The following is a 20,443-nucleotide window of genomic DNA, read 5'->3' as shown; positions in this document are numbered from 1 at the left end:
CCTAGTGTATATATGTATATTACAACATATAATACGTCTCTAGTTTTCTACGGGAGCGCAAAGTATGTTACGCCCTTCTATTTCTAAATATAATATAATAAATCAAGGAAGAAGTTTGACATTAAGAAGGGTTAAATCGAAATATTTTAAACACAAACGTCGAATTAATTATTTCTTCGCAATTTTTTCATGTTTACATATATGCTGCAAGACGTTCATAATCTAGCGGATACATATACCATACATCTACAGCATCCGCCATATTGGAAACGTTAAATTTTTAACTAGTTTGAACGCAAGCACCGGCATAATTTATTTTTTCTTACAAACATTTACGTGTTTACATATGTGCTGAAAGAAGTTCATGACCTAGCAGAAACCGTATGTCGTCCGTCCATGACATTCTTGATATTGGAAACGTAATTCACTGGTTTTCTACGATTTTCGGTGGTAAACTGCTTTATTTACAATAATATACATCACAAACCTTGAAAAATGGGGAACCCTGAGTTAGAGCAGACAGGAAATGTGAAGCAAGTGACCTACCAATCAGGAGGCTGAAAAATGTGCCAACAATACACCCTCCCTTTCCGACGCGCAGGCTTCCCCTCTGGTCTGTACTGGGACTTTGGGCTCCGTCCATATATTCTTAGGTCCATGGTTGGATCCGATAAATCCTGGATTTCGAGTACGATGGAGACGTAGTCATTGAGTGCATGTACATATTTTTTCAATATTTTTTAACTTCGTTGTATGTAAAAGACTCAGTCATCTTGATGTAATACTTCGCAGACCTCTTTTGAATTATCCCCAGTATTAATTTTTCGGTATGCGTAACTTTATGAGAAGCGTTAACCTAAACAATATGAACATTAAAGATTGGACGCACTGTCCCAATTGAGATTATTTTTATGGGCACAAGTTGTTTACCTGGAAGTACATAATCAGAATTCTAACGAAGGACAAATCTGAACGTAAAACGTCAGTACATGGTAAATAATTAATTCCACAATTGAAAATGAAAATTACCAACTTACAAAGAAATTTTCTTTAATGGATTTTGGAGGAAAAAGAAAACCATGAAACGCAAACCTAAGTTCATTTGAGGAGAGATCTATTCGTGTCTGCAATATTTGCAATTCATGTAATTGGAAAAAGAAGAACATAAGGAATTCACAATGGCAGTCCTATTTTTACCATGTAGAAGATCGAGGAAGGATTTTTCGGATTGGTGTTATATCGTGGTTCTGCTAAGTATGGCAATGGTACTTCTCATTATATTAACCATTACGTATCGTTCCATCACTTTTGGAAATAGTCAACAAAATACATTTTACGCTGCTATAACATTGAACGATATCGAGTCGTTACCCACGGAAGTACTTCGTCCAGATTTGCCACTTGCAGATGCAACTAATTTATCTTGTACACATTTCAATTGTTTTAATGTGTATCATTGTGGAAGTCGAGGAAATAAGTTGTTGGTGTATGTATATCCGTTGAAAACCTATGTTGACGAAACCGGTAAACCTATAACGGGGCAGATGTCAAAGGAATTTTACCTTATATTAGAGGCAGTTGTCAACAGTGAATTTTATACTCCAAATCCACATGAAGCTTGCGTCTTCGTTCCGTCGATCGATACCCTTAATCGGAATCGACTGAGAGAAGAAGATATATCACGAGCTTTAAAGAAATTAGAATTCTGGAATAAGGGGAAGAATCATTTACTGTTTAATATGATTCCGGGCTTTGCTCCCAATTACAACTCCTTTCTTAATGTACCTATAGGAGAAGCGATGCTAGCTGGTGCTGGATTATCTTCCATGGTATATCGAACGGGCTTTGATATCAGTTTACCGGTGTACAGTACGTTGCTAATGGAAACAAATTTGAATAGCTTTGAAAAACGGAAATGGCTCTTGATATCTTCTCAAATCAATACGAAGTCTACATTCGAGCACGACTTGTTCGAACTTCAAACTTTATTCCCAAACGAGATCGCGGTACTCTGTCCTTGTTTGCATCATAATCCCATAAATTACAGCATTCGATGCATCGGAGAAGACGTGTACAAGTATCCAGATGTATTGCATCAAGGGAGCTTTTGCTTAATACTGGGTGGTGCACGTCTTGGTCAAAGCCTACTTCTAGAATCGCTGGCAACGGGTTGCATACCCGTTATAATTGCTGACTCGTTAATAATGCCGTTTCACGATGTCATCGAGTGGACGAAAGCTGCAGTGTTTATTCCTGAAGTGGATATTCTCTCGGTGGTAACGGTGTTAAAGAAAATATCTCCAAAACGAGTAACGGAGTTCCGTGAACAGGGTACTTGGCTGTACGAGCGGTATTTTAAAACTATTGAGAAGATTACTTTGACCACCCTTGAGATTCTTGCGGACAGAGTCTTCCCACATCTTGCCAGAGATTACATTTATTGGAACGAACTGAACAGAGTTGGCCACATGTCACCAATTTTTGTACCCGTGACAGCACCAAAAACCCGTGGATTCACTGCAGTAATCCTTACGTACGATCGAATTGAGCTGCTGTTCCTTTTGATCAATAAAATCGTGAAAGTTCCAAGCTTATCTAAAGTGCTCGTTATTTGGAACAATCAGCATAAAGATCCACCGCATCCGTCCAGTTGGCCAAAAGTGATGAAGCCACTAAAGGTCATTCAAACGAAAGAGAATAAGTTGTCCAATCGTTTCTACCCATACAGTGAAATCGAGACCGAAGCAATTTTGTCCATTGATGATGACATTATCATGTTGACCGTAGATGAAGTGGAATTTGCATACGAGGTTTGGAGAGAGTTTCCAGATCGAATCGTAGGATTTCCATCGCGCACCCACGCGTGGGACAATGTATCTAATTGTTGGAAGTACGAGAGCGAATGGACCAATCGAATTTCTATGGTGTTAACGGGTGCGGCGTTTCATCACAAATACTGGAGCTATATGTATACCACTGCTTTACCAGGAGACATCAAAAATTGGGTCGATGAGCACATGAATTGCGAGGACATTGCGATGAATTTTCTAGTCGCCAATTTGTCTGGGAAAGCTCCGATAAAAGTGACTCCAAAGAAAAAATTTCGCTGCCCAGAATGTACGAATACGGAAATGTTATCCGCAGATTTAACACACATGATAGAACGAACACAGTGCATAAATCGATTCTCTGCTATATACGGCTCAATGCCCTTGCAGTCTGTCGAATTTCGAGCCGATCCTGTTCTTTTCAAAGATGTCTTTCCCGAAAAGTTAAAGCGTTTTAACGATATTGGGAGTTTGTAATGTCTACTCCTTTATGTTGACTGTATTCCTTAGAAAGCAATACTTATACAATGGGAAACTGTTGATTGAAATACAGTTATGAAATTCCATGAAATATTTCTTACTAGATGATGAATGTTTTTAAATATATTTTGTATAATATTATTATAGGTTTCCATAGGTTCCTATACCATCTTCCATATTCTAGATTGCTATACAAGGGCCACGCCTAACAGTTGAAGTTATTTATCCACGAAAGTCAGTGATTTGGGAAGGTATAATACGTCATGTAGTGTACGTGGTTTCTACGTATTTACTACAATGTGTAATACGTCTCTAGTTTTCTACGCGAGTACTAAGTACATTACGCTCTTCTATTTCTTAATAAAAAATAACAGAACCAATTAGAAATTTGATATTAAATAGTATTAAGTCGAAAGAATTTTGAGCGCAAGAGCCAAATTAATTATTCCTTAAAAAGTGTTATTTATTTACATGTGCACTAAAAGACGTCATGCTCTGCGGCATCTGCCATATTGGAAACGTAACATTCTAAACAATTTTGAACGCGTGTTAAATTAATTTATTATTCCTTAAAAATATTGACGTTAAATTTGTTATGGACTTCGGGAATGACCCGCGTCCATTGTCGCCAAGGGGTGTTAGGTCGGGGATCGTAGATTGTTCATACTCTAATGTACCAACGGCGCCATCTGTGACGCTTAACTGTAATACAAATTTTGCAATCGTTCGTGAAAGTATTTTCTATATTTTCCCATCTGATTCTGTAATATTCCATTTTCTATAGTATTCTAAATTGTTCGAGCTAAATCCCGAAACTCTTCATTTTCTATTCCAAGTCTTCAAACAGCGTAAAACATGAAAAACATGAACGGACGACGGCATGTTGATTGTAGTCCATGGTGAATACAACATTTTTTATATAACAATTTCTTAAAACCTACTGTTCGAAGAGAAATGCGTTTATGTTCACGCAGATTGGTCAATCATTTGATACACGTGTTCATTCTGGTGCCTTTTTTAAACTAGAGACGTCTAGTGGAGCACATATTGCAAACTTCATGGAAGCCATCGTTCTGTATTCCAAAAAATTAATTTTACAATGCCTTTACTTCTTAACCGTAATTTAGTAATATATCGAAACATACGCCGTTCTTTGGATAAATAATGCAAGGATAAGTTGTATAATGATTTTTTATTTAACAATTTCCTTGCGATATAATCTGTCTTGACGTTTTTTCAGCAATCTATCGTGTGTCCTTTTCATTTCTAAAATCTCTTTCATCTCTTCCTTATCTGTTTCCTGTAATAAAAGGAAATAATTAGGAATATTCTAGGTTCAAAGGACGTCTCCAATGTTCTCGTAAACTGTGCAGTAAATGATTTATATTACTCATTTTCGTCCCCCACGTGACACAATAATTGTGTTATACAAGTTCCATTTAACATATACACTTGTCTCACCAGAAAATTAATTATTTTATTTGTCCTTCGGAAAAATGTAGACAGTCGTTTTTATCACCCTGTTCATAATTCGTTTTCACCCGTTAAATATTGAAATCGCTCCCCAGATTGCACACTGGCGTCAATATTATGTCAACAAATGGTCATCGGATATGTTACATGGATTTAGAAATCGTGTTTCAATGATTATTTGGTATTGCTTGTCTTAGGAGACTGTATTGAGGGTGCTTTGAATTTTGATGTGGAGGTCGGTTTCGGCTTACCGTGACTTTTGTCAGGATCGGTCACAGGCTGGCCTAAGGCCTTGGTGCCGGTTTTCACCTTCCGGTAACGACTACCAAATTCTAACTCCTCACAATACAAATCGCAACTCATTAGTTGCCCTTGCTGAGTAAAGCAAAGCGCACCTTGCAAGCAAAGAATCTCGTGTCAGCATTCCGCAATTGATTCGCGAATATATATCGTTACACTTCCGCGAGGCGCTAGTGCGCAGCTTCAAATGTCTTTGTCTCGTTTCGCGACGATCCGCTTAGCACAATATATCTTTTGCGCACCTTACCGCCATGGATATTGTACTCCTTGTATCACAAATAGAATTATTTTATTCAATATAAAACGACGACTTAATTCTCACGAAACCTTAAAAACCCTCCCGAGTCCTCATCACAACTTTCCAGTCACCTTTTGAGAACCAAAAACCTATCGATCCCACTAAAGCGGTTGATCTCGGATTATCATCTCCATATTTCTCAAATCATAAACCGATTACGCATGCGTACGAGTTAATTCTTCTACAATCACTATACCGCCCGGAGAGATGTATAAAATTCCCCTAGCCTCGCTAGCCACTCGGCCGCCTTATTTTGTGTATTTTTGTGAAATATTGTGGAAACATGACGACTTTAGATCGTCGAATGTTTATCATCACTAGAAAATAAGGTCACAGATGTCAGTGTGCTATCTGGAACGTCACATAGAAATTTTTCAATCATGAGGTCATATGAAAGTGGCATCTGAAGAGTTAATCGTTCATAAAACTTTTCTCTAAACTAGGTATACCGAATCGTTTCAAACCTTACCACACGAATGCGAAGCCTCTAAAGAAGGTCCTGACATCCATCACATTTCATTTTTTTTTATAAAACGTTAAATATATCTATGAACAAATTCAAATAAAAATTGAAATTTCTTGTTTGCCTGGACCTTCTTTACTCCCTTCATATTCACATTGTGAAGTTTGAAACGATTAGGTACACTCAACTCGAGAAAATATTTCACCAATGAGACCTCTTTATCGTCACTTTCATATCTCCTTGCAACAGATAATCATAGCTACAATCACAACTGTGACAACATTTGCTTAGTTTACCGATAGAGCCACCAACATTATTGATACATTATCCTTTGTAATTAAAAAGAAGTATTGCATATACCGATTGATTTAAACGAAGAACAAGGGCTCTTCGACCGCCAGACATTGGCTGTGAGTAGTCCATCAATTTTTTTAATCTTTCAGTAGGACTGACACCTCGTTCAACCACCAGAACTATTCGAGCCCACTGAAATAAAATTAATTATTTTAATATTACGATTTCATTTAATTTGCTAATAACAATGACAGAGATACATAGTTATGCAAACGAAAAACACGAAAATTGTGAAAATTAGTGAAATAAGATAATATTTTTTAAATTATTTCTACAAGTGCTACAGCAGACGTCAGGATTAATTTACGGTGATTATCTTTCGATGAGTGCAAGGAAATGTGAGACCCTATCTGGCTCTTTCGGGTGATATGAAAGGGACATTCTATGTATATACAACGTCAAAAGATTTATAAAACTTTTCTCCAGACGGGGTGCATCGAATCATTTGAAACTTCAGCATGTGATTATGGAGGCCCTAAGAAAAAACGTAGTGCACATAAAATTTTATTTTTAATAAAAAAAATATTTTTTTATCCCAGACTAGAATCAAGAATACATATATTTTTTGAAAAATGAAATTTCATGAGCACCACGTTCTTCCTTAGAACCTCCATAATGACGTACTGGAGTTTCAAATAATTTGATACACCCAGTTTGGAGAAAAGTTTTAAAAATATTTTGATGTTTTATATATGTAGAGTGATTCTTTCACATCACCTTAAGCTTAACAGCTCGAATATTCCAAAAATTCTGTAGTCCCTCTAGCCATTCGGTCGCCACGTAACATAACAAAAGGAATCCACAGTAATTCTCTGTATTGGATTACGTTTTCTACGTGCAACTCTATTTAAACGTGTGCATTTCATTACGTAAATTGTTATTTATTAAGTGATCTGCGTAGTATTAGGTTGTTCCGAAAGTGTTTTTCGCCATCTGCACGAAGCTGCTGTATCTAGTAGACGAAAGAAACTTTTAGGACAACCTAACATAAACTCACCTGTCGTTGCCATTCGTTTCTCGTCTCCGCAATTTTTTGGTACGTATTTCCCATCATGGCAATCAACATGTTTACCAACAGAATAGCTACTATTGCCATATATAACACAAATAGAACCTGTAACAGATGAGTTATAACGTCTCATATTCAGATAAATAATTCATTGTTGCACTTTACGTTGTGAATTATACGGAATAGCATGCTTTGTACGTCAGTTCGATAGAATGATTATGAAGAGATCGAAGTAAAACTAGAAATTCCCTGAATTCGTGATTTTCTTTTGTCTATATATCATATTTTCCGACGTTTACCTTGGCTTCCAGTTCATGTGCCGTACGTTCAAATGTACTATAGTAATCCCCAAAGTTCGTCATACTCATAAGAAACATCGCCATTACACTTTCCATGGGTGACGGCATTGGATTAGTAACGGAATCGTCGACTCCCTCCGGTGTATCGGGATTATCAAAAGACAGAAATATAATGTAATAAGCTGAAAGATAACGATATATATTACACCGGTGATGAAATCCTACCATTTAATATCCTGAAGTACTGCTTTATCTATACATTAACTTGACTTTATTTGAACTTCCAAATAAATTCGTATGCTGTTGCGGTATGCAATTATCAACTATAAGAAATATCGCAAATAAATTTAACCGTCGCGAATTCGAGTATGTATCTGGTATTTTCTAGCAAATCGTTTTAATTTAAAGGTTTATAAGACGCAAGCATGAGAGTGGAGCGACCAGAAATTGGGCATAAATAATCAATATCAATTGTTTGGAACATCACTATTGATACCTGTATACTAAGGACACTATCTAAGACTCTTTTTGTTTCGACGATTAAATTTTAGAATAATTTAATCACGCCGAAATATAATAAATTTATCTTACCTTGTGAAAATCCCATGACAAAGACCAGGTATATTGACACAAATCTAAGTAAATCACCCATGATCATTCTATAAATCATTACAACAAAAGGACCAACTGTTTTAAATCCTCTGCAAAAAAATAAAAAATACGGTGCCGTTGTTAACATTACAACAACGGCTAACATGTCCTCGACCTCATCTGCGCACACCAGTCTCAAAAATGGAAATGACAGTAAAATGCAACACGAGAATAGGAACATCACTCGAGACGGTGCAGTCATCTGTAACAAAATTTTCAACTATTCGCATCGCACGGAACTAGTATATATAAGTATTCTATTTAACAAAAATCAGAAATTTCTCAATTAATAGTAATAGGAAAAGATTCCTTATACGGGATTTAAACGCCCGAGATAATAACATTCTGTTAGCGAGCCTTATTCAAGACCAAGACCAATTTTGTTCATTACTACACATTACGTTACTGTCACAACATACCACTACACGATGAAAAACATTACGGTAAAAATGTTAAGAAATCTAATTTTCATCAGGACAGGCAGCGGGATATCCGTAAGGAAGGCATTCATGTCCGTCAGTGTACACAAGCAAAACACCCAGAGACTCAAAAACTGGAAAATACAAGACGGACAACTATACTTCTAAAGTCCGACCATCTTGTATAGCGATATTCTCCCAAACGCTAAAGTATGGAAACTAACACCAATGAACAGTACTGCAAGAAAACCAATCGCTCCAATAATTAGGACATTCGGGCATCAAAAAAGAGGTATTCTAAAATCACAAAATTACCACTGGCCAAGAACATATAGAGACACCGTAGAATGCGGCACATTCAAAAGAATAACAACTACCAAAAAGCAAAATAAGGCGACGCAGTTGCAGAACCGTGGACATTCCCAGCATCGGATGTCATAGGCCTAATCGAGAAACTCGCATTCGAACGAGATAAAGGTAGGAGAAGGAAATTTAGTTGGCACTGAATTCACAGATAGCGCAGGGTGGCACTTTGCAGACAATTAGCTATTAAAAACCGTGAATCCAGGACATTTCTGGTATTTTACTACGATTTCTTCATTGTTATTGTACGGAAACGTCATATGGAGTGTACAGTTTACTACAATACCCAATCTAATTCGACACGGCTGTTAATGTAAATACGACCGTCAGCATCGTAGGTATTTAGAAGAATCTTTTTTACCGACGTTGATTAAATTTCTCGACGTGATTAATTTCACCCTAGCTCGGCGGCCGCGGTGGCACCGAGGGGCCGAACGGGGTAGGCAAGTGGAGAGGGAAAAATCCCGCTGTGGGATTTTTGGAGGGGACAGTCGTGCGACATTACTGGCAGCACTGAGAGCGGCTGAGAGAAGGAAAGTACAGGTAACCCTCCTATAACACGGTATCTTATAACACGATTCGTAAATTGCGGGAACCCTCCTACAACACGACATCCTATAACACGGTTTCGCTATAACGAGTCATTTTTTTTTAATACAGACCCTTCCACGGAAAGAAGTCGAAAATTCAAAAGGGAGCTGCAAAACTGTTTATCTCCATACCGCGAAATTTACAATGACCTAGTAAAAACCAGCAAGCAAAGTTCGATTACAGATTTTTTCAAGAGGGGAAAACATACAAAAACTTTAAATACAGAAAAAAGTTCTGAAAGTGAAGGGGATATCGGTTCCACCGAGAAAACGTTCTCGGTTGATTATACTGAGCAGTGACGACGAATAAATTCATTAAATTATGGTTGCATTAGATTAAAATATTTTTTTTTATACTTTGGGTTGTACATACATTTATATTTTTAATAAAAATTAAGTTGTTTATGTCGAATTAAAAGAAATATTTGTTTTTAATAAGTTTTTGGAACGTAACCCCCCTTTTTATACTAGCTCTGGTTCTCATGCAACACGGTTTCACACAACACGGCATTTTCTAGGAACCTAACTACCGTGTTATAGGAGGGTTACCTGTACCGCGTTGCAAAACGCACTCATCTTACCAGGTTTTCGATGAACATGTTAAGTCCAAGGAATCTCGCTTCGCGAAGAGCCGCAGCAATGTATAGAATTGCACCAACTTCCATCAAAATTTCTGTAGTCAAACGTATTGTCGTCACCGTACTCGTAAGCTGCATCAGTCTGCATCCTTCGGTGTTATCATCCCAACTGTAAATTGTAAAACAACGTTAAATCTGACCGCTACCTTGTTTTATATCATTTTACACATTCCACTAAGAACGTGTATTTCACGAGAAAAATCATAGTTCAGAAACGGGCTTTTGTAACATACAACAATTCAATATCGAGATTGCCATTTCAATACCTACCTGCTGATGAAAAAAGCCATTCAAAAATTCGATGTTTGCATAGAAGACCTCAAAATAAAGCATTTCTTTGAAAAAGGAAACAAATACAAGAAGGAAAAGAAACTCTTACGACTAAGTGATACATTGCCCAAAATACGTGAAAACAGAAAGGAAAGTTTAAATCTAAATTGATAATATCAGATAGTGATTAATAATCTAGGTAATAGAAACCACAAATCTAGATAAAAACCCAAATTAATGTCGGATCGAGGACGCTTATGTAGAACTACATACGCGATGTCATTGCTGCTATTTAGGGAAATTACGGGTGGCTCGATGTTCTCCGGTATGTCAGTGCTTTCCTCGTAATTTTTATTTTCATTATCGGTATGATGGTTGACAATTACATTCCTTTTATTAATTGAGGCATGTATAAGTCCAAGTGGAATTTCTGTTGAATTTATATATGTGCATTCCCGTAGCGTTGAATGCAAAAGTGTTTCCACAATTGATGTTATGTTCGTTGAAATATTAAACATTTTATTTTCCATCCAAGTCAGCGATAAATTCGAAGATAGTATCATATTTTTTTCAAAAAGTGCAGCAAACTTTTTATTTGTATTTGAATCGCATATTGCTTCCAGTAATCTCAGAAGTAAAGCCGTGGGACTAATTGACGACTCTGGTACCGCTGTTCGCGCTGTTCCTTGGGTTGTTACATAAGACGATGCGTTGCCGGTCATTTGAGTTTTTGGACCAGGCCGTAGAGTGAAACTGATCAATGACAGGACAAAGTAGAAGCAAAAGCAGAAAAACTGACGATAAAACCTATAGACAAAAAATTGTTCAAGTGAAACTTCTTATGCCACGATTGTGTACGTATGCTAAGAAACGGGAGCGTATCGAAATGGAAAACATTTTTTTCTTATAGTAAAGTAAATTAACTAACATTTTTACTACAGTTGAATGGGCCATTTCCATTTTCTAAAGTGATATCGTCATGTATTAAGTATAGCAATGGATACGTACATTTTTTAAAAGTATTATTACCTCGATTTTACGAAAGTATTCCATTTTGCATTTAATAGGTCCACTAGCATACCATCCATAAGTTCTAGATGTTCATCTTTATCCTGCAATAAAGTACATTCGGAAATAACTCAAACCAAAGATTGTCATTAAGTGATCTTGTGGGGTAAATATAAAACTGCTAATATTTTTCAATGGAATTATGAAAACATGAACTTTGCGTTTGATAAATTTATTATTATAAATTACAGAATCTTTCTAAAGTATCTGAAATTGGTTGTTTTTTTAAAAAAACATCTAAAGTAGTGAAATCTAAGAACTCGTATTTCATTTATTACTTGTTACCGTTTTGTGGCAGATTTAAAAATTTTCCTCGCGCACGTCCCGTGGGGCCAAGTGGCTCCCGTCCTTTGGTATCGTGCCGGCGGGATCCCGAAGTCGGCGTATTAAATGTCATTATTGTAATTCCGCCTTTGTGATTCGCCCGGGAAATAAAGAGACTGAGTGGCCCTTTCTCGTCCGCGACGTCGGCCTTGCCCTCGCCGAGAATCCACGGACCGCGGTGCACTTTCCGCGCCTGGCGCCCAAGAATACAGGTAGCCCTCCTACAACACGGTTTCGCTCTAACACGCTAGGATAAATTGCGGGAACCCTCGTATAGCACTGCACCCTATAACACTGTTTCGCTCTAACACGATAAGAAAATTGCGAAAACCTTTGTACAACACTGTATTCCTACAGCACTGGGTAATATGATTTTTAACATATTTAAAAACTAAATTACCTTTAAGTAATGGCGGGAAGGAATATTAAACTGTAGTGCCTTTACATCCTATAACACGGTTTCGCTATAACGAGTCATTTTTCTTGAATACAGACCCTTCCACGGAAAGAAGTCGAAAATTCAAAAGGGAGCTGCAAANAAAAAAAAAATGTTTGTTTTTAATAGGTTTTCGGAACGTAATCCCTCTTTTTTGTCCTGGCTCTGAGTCTCATATAACACGGTTTCACCCAACACGGCATTTTCTAGGAACCTATTTACCGTGTTGTAAGAGGGTTACCTGTAAATCAAGCGGCCCTGCGGCTGTCGGGAGAGGCGATCCACCTGCGGACCCCGGTCCTTTCCCCCGGTTCGTCAGCGCGCCCAAAAGTTTAGAGCAAAACGCGTTGCAGTTTCAATGAAATATAAAGATGGATGTTGAACTCACCCCAAACACAACTAAGTTGAGAGCAGAATTGTTGCTAATTCTTCCAGTATTCTCGTCAATTGTGTCAATTTGAGACAACGGATAAGCTGCACATGTTATACTTCCAATTTGCCAATATATCTCCCGTTCGATATTGAGGATATGGAAAAACATCTCAATTTTAGCTAATTTTGCTGATAACGTTAACGGCGTTAAGTGTTGAACATTTCTGATGTCAAGTGACGCTCCGACTTCGTAGGCCATATCAAATGTTGTCTGCAGAACACATTATGTTTATAATTCACTAGTTATTCGTAATATATTATCACTTAGAATCAATAAATATGTTGTTAATCCATGTTAAGGTGAAGGGAAAAACGTCGACAAATTTAATTGACGTTGGTAAAAAAAGATTCGACGTTATCGATATTTATATTTATATTGGCATCTGAGTCGTACCATGTTGGGTACTGTACGGAGTAATAAACTCCACATATCGTTTCGGTAGAATAATTATAAAGAGATGGAAGTAAATCTCAAAAAACCCCTCGGACTTGTGAACTACGGCGTCCTCTGTTGCATTTAACGGCATCTAAATTTTGACTAACAAGGGAACGTTCCCAAGTGTCCACCTCCGATCTCATTGAGTTTCATATATGTTGAAGAACACAAAAATCTAAGAGACACGTGTTTTTTTATAATATATCTGCAATGGTCCACAATTAAGGGGTGAAACAACCCCCAGTGGAACTTAAGTAGGAGTGCTCGTTTAATGGATATTACAAAAAAATGTCGCCTGAAGGGTAGTTCACCTCGTTGAGGGGGTGCAACATTGCTGAACAATATTGTGTTGTCACCGTCCTTATACAGAATACGCTTATGCAAAGTTTCGTCGAAATCCCTCCATTGCTCCTACGAAAAATATTTAAAAAACCGATTTTTCGCTAAACTTTGGGAGGTTGTTTCACCCCTTAATTGTGGACCATTGCAGATATAAAAAAACACGTGTCTCTTAGATTTTTGTGTTCTTCAACATATATGAAACTCATTAAGATCGGAGGCGGACACTTGGGAATGTTCCCTTGTAAGACAAAGTGTGACCCACGAAGTAAGTCAGCAATTTCTTACAATCGACTAGGAAACTTTTTTCAATATTTTTCCATCTAACTCTATAATATTTTAATACTGTGGTATTCCTAATTGTCATAGCTTAGTCCTGAAAGTGTATTCGATTCTCAGGCTTTAAAATGCGTTGAATATCCAAAATGTATGTGCATCGCTATGTTGGTTCTACTCCATGATAGATAAATAAAAATTAGTAGAAAAAATAAAACTTCATGGATGTCTGTACTTTTTATAGGGCCTCCGAATTCATGTAGTAAAATTTCAAACGAATCGATACGCTCAGTTTGGAGAAATGTTTCATATACGCGATCCCTGAGATGCCATTTTCACGTCACCTTAAAAGGTGTCTAATGTTGTCTTTTAAAAGGACGTACTGGCCGTCTAACGGAAATAAAATGTTCGTTAGTGCAATGATCACAGTAAAAAGACGAAGCACTAGTTGAGACCCGTGAACGTGTGCTCGCTGAGACAACACCGCGTTTTTCTAAATAAATATCATCACCTTCTCCAATGCAATCGTTTTAGAATTTATTTTCATTACGCCGTTAAAAAAATTGTTCCGTAGTAAATTATGGACATGAGAATGTATAGACGGAGTTCAAAGTCTTATGTTAGACCAGGGAGGGGGGGGGGGGGGGGGGGGGGGGGGGCTGCGCGTAGGAAAAGGAGGGGTAGGACGGCCATATTGGTTAGCCGATTTTTTAGCCTCCTGATCGATAGATCATCTTATTGGATATTTCCTAGTTACTCTAGCTTATTTCTTTTTACCACTCCTCTACGTAAAACATAATTTTTACAATTCCTCATCCTACAAGTGGCATATTGTACTTTGTTCATTATTTATCTATTCATAGTACGCATCGTTCTTTCCTCGCTATTCCTCTATTAAAGTGACAACTAAATCTCAGCCAATCAGGAGACTAATTGTAAGAGTTTGGCTATCTTCTCATTGTTCCTACGTATTCCCCCCTTATTTATTCCGGCACTCCCTATGGTTTGGGCTCTACCCATATATTCTTACGTCCATGCATTAAACCAATAATTGTATTTAAATACACACGAGCTTCTGATAAATAACCAGCATGTGCAGGACCGTATTTCCATTGGTGTCTTGCTTATCGGGATCTGCCCCTCTGGCAAGAATTAAACGGTAGCATTCCTCTTGATTTAAACAAGCGGCAAAACTTAAAGGATATTCACCCCAGTATACATATCTGTAACAAGAATTTTACCTTAGGGGGTTACATTACTTTGATACCTAAAAAACAACAATTTTGGTGAAGCTTTTTTCTAGAAAATAACAAATAAAATATCTATCAATGAATATTTATTGTACAATTATTAAATACAAGAAAGATATTCTTTTAGTAGGAAATGATGTCACGGGATTCGTCCACGTAAGTGTCCTTTTTTAAAGCGCCAAGTCGGCGTATAGGATAACTCATAAAGCATCAGAGACCTGAATAAACAATCATAACTTCCCATTTTGTGACATTTTTTAAAGTAATATGTAGGCATCTTGCGATATATTCACTGATTTTTATATGGATATTTTTACGCTCAGTTTTTAGGTAAACAATGGTATTTTTTTCAAATATTCACCACTTTCATAAGAAGAAACATATTTTAACAATCTCTGCATATTTCGTTAGTAAATATCCATGATAAGTTCTCTGAATAGAGAAATAAATATTTGTCAAACTGAAGTACCGAACTTTGGCTTTATGTATTCGGTGCCGTTCACGCATGCTTCTTATGTAATTGACGCGAAACTCTACCGAGTTTCCTGATCGGATAAAAAATGAAACAATAAAATCGATAATAATGACCAATAAATCAGAAATGAGAAATAATCCAGGATCTTTCGATTTCAAATGTCGGCAACTGTCACCAATTTCAGGGATCACTATGGGTTGTGCATAAAACATCTCTGCCATTCATGACTAACGAATAAATGGTTTACTGCGTTATCGCATTATTGTATTATATTTTTGAATGAATTTGCATTGTTACATACCCATCGTAATTCGTCTCTGGAGCAACAGATACCCATTCGTGTTCTATGCTATCGGTTCGAGATGCTTTTTGATCTTCCGGACACATAAAATTACCAAAGCATCGTTCATGAACGTCGGCATCGCTATCAAGTAAAAATTTCACCATAGCTGGATCTTCGTTTACAATCGCGATATGTAGAACATTTTCACCTGTAAATGAAATTAGATGCGAACTCCTTTGAAATGGTTCCATTTTTTAATGGAAATCAATGTCTGCCCTGCTGAAGCGAACTTCAACGTTTACGAAACGTCGGTTTTTCGTTCACGGGAAAAAATAATGATCAGGAAAACCGTAATTGTAACCGTAAGGCCGTTTGCACGCGTATTGGCAAAACCGGAGCCGACATCCGCACCGGGTATGATAATTTTCATGCCGTTATGCCGTAGGGAGAGTCGAGAAAACACATTTTTCTTCCTTTTTACTAAACTATCGAGGAATATCTGCTCCTGACTCAACCCAAGAGACTAACTCCTCTTCTTCACTTGTCCGTGTCTACATCCTGGTATGTCTTCCACCTCCTTTTACATTGTTGCAACGTAAAGAATTCCCATGGGACTCCGATGGACCTATCATTTGGTAGACTTCTCACGAACGTAGCTGCTGACCTTATGGGTTCTCACGGGAGATATAATCCGAACCATAACAATACGCACCGGCAAAATCGGAGCCGGTGTCGGCTCTGATGAACGAAAGCAAAGAACAGCTCATCGACAGGCGTGTGCAAATCCACATAAGATTACATAAGAATCGGCATGCGGGGCGCTATTCTGGTATCCGGTTTGCCGAGTTCAAATGCTGATCAGGCGCGCTGGACGGCCGGACCGGCAACTAAGCCGGAACAGAGATTAGCGGATTATGCGTGCAAGCTCCAATTTATTTACCTTGCATCCGGGGAAAACGTCGGCGCTTGTTTTGTCGGTACGTGAGCAAACGGCCTAACCCTACTGCGAGGCAACACATGGGACAACCTTCGTAGGAGGTCGCAGTAACCAACGTAACACAGTAAAAAGAACATAGAAAGGGTGACCTCACCATTTAGTCAATGTAACTACAAGGAACGAGTTGTCCCAACATTATGCACAGTTGTTAATGCCTATTTCGAAATTTACCGTCGACATGCAAAATTTGATTTTTATGATTACGTACGTTACGATGCGCACTTGTGTTCGATATAATTATGTAATTATTTCGTTTATTACAGATTATGGTCACGATATAAGAAATTAAATTTTACCGTAGTATTCGTCACTGATGTATATGTCATTAATAAGCTTAGGATAAAAGCGCAGTAGACGTTTGGCTAGGTCCGCATGAATTGCAGTTGCATTTAACATGCACAGATGTAAAATTGTCTCTCCTACGGCGCCTCGTTCGTTCAGACTCCAACAGACTTCTCTGTATTTACTTTTATCTATAAGCAAACACATTGTTCCGAAGTCATTGGCATCAAGTTTTACGCGATATGTCACGGATATAATAAAGCTTCTTAACGGTACCAACGTATACGGCTCAAAACCGAAAGGCAACGTAGTTTTTTGGCAATATAGTAATCACGAAGTAGTATTGAAATTGCGTCTACTTTAGGAGTACAAAATCTTCAGATTCTTTCCGATCTAGTGACGAGAGCGCCTCCTTGATGAAATTTTGCAAATAAAAATGATCGTCTGCTAGCGGGCCTGCTAGTCTTTATGGCGTTAAATACATCACATTATGTATATCATATGCGGATTACGTTTCGTGTTGCGTACATGAATTGCAAAATTAAAAGCATTTTAGGTCATTTACATTGGTAGGAAATGTTTTGGTCATGTAGTACCGGAGTTCTCTTATTTTCCGCAAGTAGCGCTCGCATCGTTAAATCAGCGAATATCTGAAATCCTGGGTCTTGATTCTGGGGTCACTTTCTATGGAACCGACCATTGGCGTTATCTCTTTATACTGTTTCATGGTAGTAATAAGTATAGTTATTTAAGGTGATGTGAAAGTGGTATAACGTATAAAAATTCATTCAAGATTTATGTGACCCCATAAGCGCATTCACAATGAGTGTTTACGCATATATTTCCTTGTATAATTGACACATTGTTAAATACTAGTATGCTATTTCTAAGGAGTTACCTATTTCATCGCTTTGTATTTCATCGTCATCTAAATCAGCATGTATGTCGTATTCCTGGGGATTTTCCATCGATCTCAATTGTGGCAGCTAAAAAAATAAAATAACGTCATTTCTGTGAAATGAGAACGAGGAAGTTAAGCAAGAAAACTATATAACCGAATCCCACTGAACACCAAACCTAACGGTTACATAACTTAAAATTAACAAACAACATAACGTTTGTTACACCACTCGCCACTTTCGCGCTCTTTAGATTTTGTGTCGAGAAAAGCCAGGGAATTTGTCCGCAATAGATAAAGGAGCGCGATCGCGCTCTTTCTTTATTGTTAACGTGACGCGACAGCTTATGTTACCAGTCCAGTATTCAAACCAGCGTTATCGTCGAAAAGGTTATGCATGCATTTTTTTAATCGACGTCGATTAAATTTCTCGGTGCCTTTCATATCACCTTAAGACGTTCCCTGCCGCGTGTCTATTTACGACAGCGTAGTCGTCATTTGTTTCGGCACTGAACGTGTTAAGAGGATATTCGTACTGTACTGTTATAAATGTCCTAACCATCTTATGTTTCGGGCGCTCCTTGTTCCGCAGCAGAACCAATTTTTCAACGGGAATCCATTTCCCCTTTCCTTTGTTATATAAAAACGGTTCCACTTTAGTTCTCACTGCGTGATCCAACTCTGCGAATTGCTTGGTCTGCGCCGCTCTTTTCATCATATCGACCAATAGTCCACCACCTGAAAAGGTTTAACATTTTCATGATTACAAAATTATTGTCCACTTTGAAGTAAAATTTCCTAGTATAGTTTAAATATTATCTGTCGAATACATTATATACGTTTTAAAAATGTTAAAAATCAAAATAACACGTTTTGTTGTCATTGTTATGTAGGCACCCTTAGTACCCTCGAATCTAGGGAAAAAACATAGTCCGTAGCGCAGGTTTGTCCCAAATTCTTGATGGAGGTAACACGGCTTATAGGACGATTGAAAAACAACGTGGGACAGTGACCTGTGAAGTGGGAAAGTCCCAATTTGTTTTGATCGGCCATACTGTGGATGCGAAGAGCTCGCAGCCCAATATTCCGGAACGAAAAACTGACGAACAAATACAACAATCATATCTCATTTGCCCGCATTGCCATTCATTGAGATTCTCCTCCGGTCATTTCCCTAGATCCCACCAGAGGAATTGATCTAGCCACTCGGATCATTTAATTAATACATTCGTTACGCGAGAATTCCAGGTAATCCGTACTCGAATTTCCCCGTCCTAACATCCGCTCGGCTGCCAAGGTAACACCATAATGAAATTGCCGAACGAAAATATTTCAAAAATCTCTCGTGTTCTTTTATACCCACTGAAGTGTCCGACAATGAGACGTCAACAGAAATATTTTTATTTTATCGACGTTGATATAAATATCATGACCCTTTCATAACACCTTAAGATACTAAACTGCGATGTGGCGTATTTTTATTAATCCAGGATGAAAACCTACATACATGCTGTCATTAAGATATATTTTGTCTTAAATAGTATCATTTCTGGGTTAATGTATCAAAATCGAAATCAAAACATTCTTCTATTTTTTCTTACAAAAAGCTCTAAATAAAATAATCAGTCTCTTAAAACTCTTTACAAATTGCCTATTTCGTTGTGAAAATGATGATGCGTTAAAATGTTGTAATTACGGAATTAGTTCCAATGATTCACTCAATAAAACCACTGTCACAAATCTTACCTTTCAAATCCACTAGCTTGTATAGCACAATAGATGATGTATCTGTTTGTTTTTTTACACCACTTGTCACATTACTTTCAGTGTTTCCCATGTTTACGTCAGTCTTAAGGTTTGAAAGCAAAAATAACACGTGCAGTTGACGTTAAAGCTGTTCACAAGGAATTCTAAGTATAAGCTTTGTCATGCGACAACTCTGGTTACTACGGTTATGTCTACCTATTATTGATTAAACAACTTACGAATTGCTCAATACGATTTAGACACTGAGATCATATTCTACTTTAATTTTGAAAGACGTCAAATAGATTATGCACTTTTAAAAGTTATACAACGTGTCGTCCAAATTGTACAAGGTATACAAGGAAATTCGTGCCCAGCGAGATACGAACAAGATCCTGGATATAAAAGTTGAAAATACATTACGCTGCTTAATTGTTGCTAAACGTATAGTTTTCATGATCGAGGTTTGCAAAGTTGTATGAATCAAGAAGTATCTTTACCTTGTCGCAAATGTATGTATCACTCGTACAATAACTCTAGTAGCACAAAATATTTCCCCTGTATTTTCTATATATTTAATGAATATCGTACATTTGTTATTATCTTTATAATATTTGTATAACAGTAGCCCCATATGTTTTCATAATATTCATCTAACTGACATGCAAAACATATACTTTCATTTTAATATAAGTATTTTTTTAATATTATCGGCCGAATACATTATAAACGTTTTAAAAATATTAGAAATTAAAATCACACGTTT

General features: G+C 37.3%; 2 protein-coding genes across 2 annotated transcripts; one reads left to right on the top strand and one right to left on the bottom strand.

Moving 5' to 3' along the window:
* Window positions 1-704: 704 nt before the first annotated feature.
* Window positions 705-4,035, top strand: LOC105698979 (exostosin-2). The gene has a single exon (XM_012423646.2). The coding sequence runs from the start codon at window positions 1,179-1,181 to the stop codon at window positions 3,303-3,305; it is 2,127 nt and encodes a 708-aa protein (XP_012279069.1). The 5' UTR covers window positions 705-1,178; the 3' UTR covers window positions 3,306-4,035.
* LOC105698966 (transient receptor potential cation channel subfamily V member 6) lies at window positions 3,310-19,824 on the bottom strand. The gene is made up of 14 exons (XM_023432046.1): window positions 19,678-19,824; window positions 18,491-18,669; window positions 17,932-18,019; window positions 17,048-17,224; window positions 15,773-15,962; window positions 14,816-14,969; window positions 12,652-12,906; window positions 11,465-11,547; window positions 10,109-10,274; window positions 8,096-8,357; window positions 7,505-7,686; window positions 7,194-7,310; window positions 6,203-6,328; window positions 3,310-4,608 (listed from the first exon to the last, which is right to left on the bottom strand). The coding sequence occupies exons 1-14, from the start codon at window positions 19,766-19,768 to the stop codon at window positions 4,501-4,503; spliced, it is 2,178 nt and encodes a 725-aa protein (XP_023287814.1). The 5' UTR covers window positions 19,769-19,824; the 3' UTR covers window positions 3,310-4,500.
* Between the last annotated feature and the right edge of the window lie 619 nt (window positions 19,825-20,443).

The sequence above is a fragment of the Orussus abietinus genome, unplaced genomic scaffold (assembly GCF_000612105.2).
Source record: "Orussus abietinus isolate OABI.00-Male unplaced genomic scaffold, Oabi_2.0 scaffold229, whole genome shotgun sequence".
Taxonomy (NCBI): Eukaryota; Metazoa; Arthropoda; class Insecta; order Hymenoptera; family Orussidae; genus Orussus; species Orussus abietinus.
The sequence above is the reverse complement of the archived record's forward strand: the minus strand, read 5'-3'. Positions and strand labels throughout refer to the sequence as shown.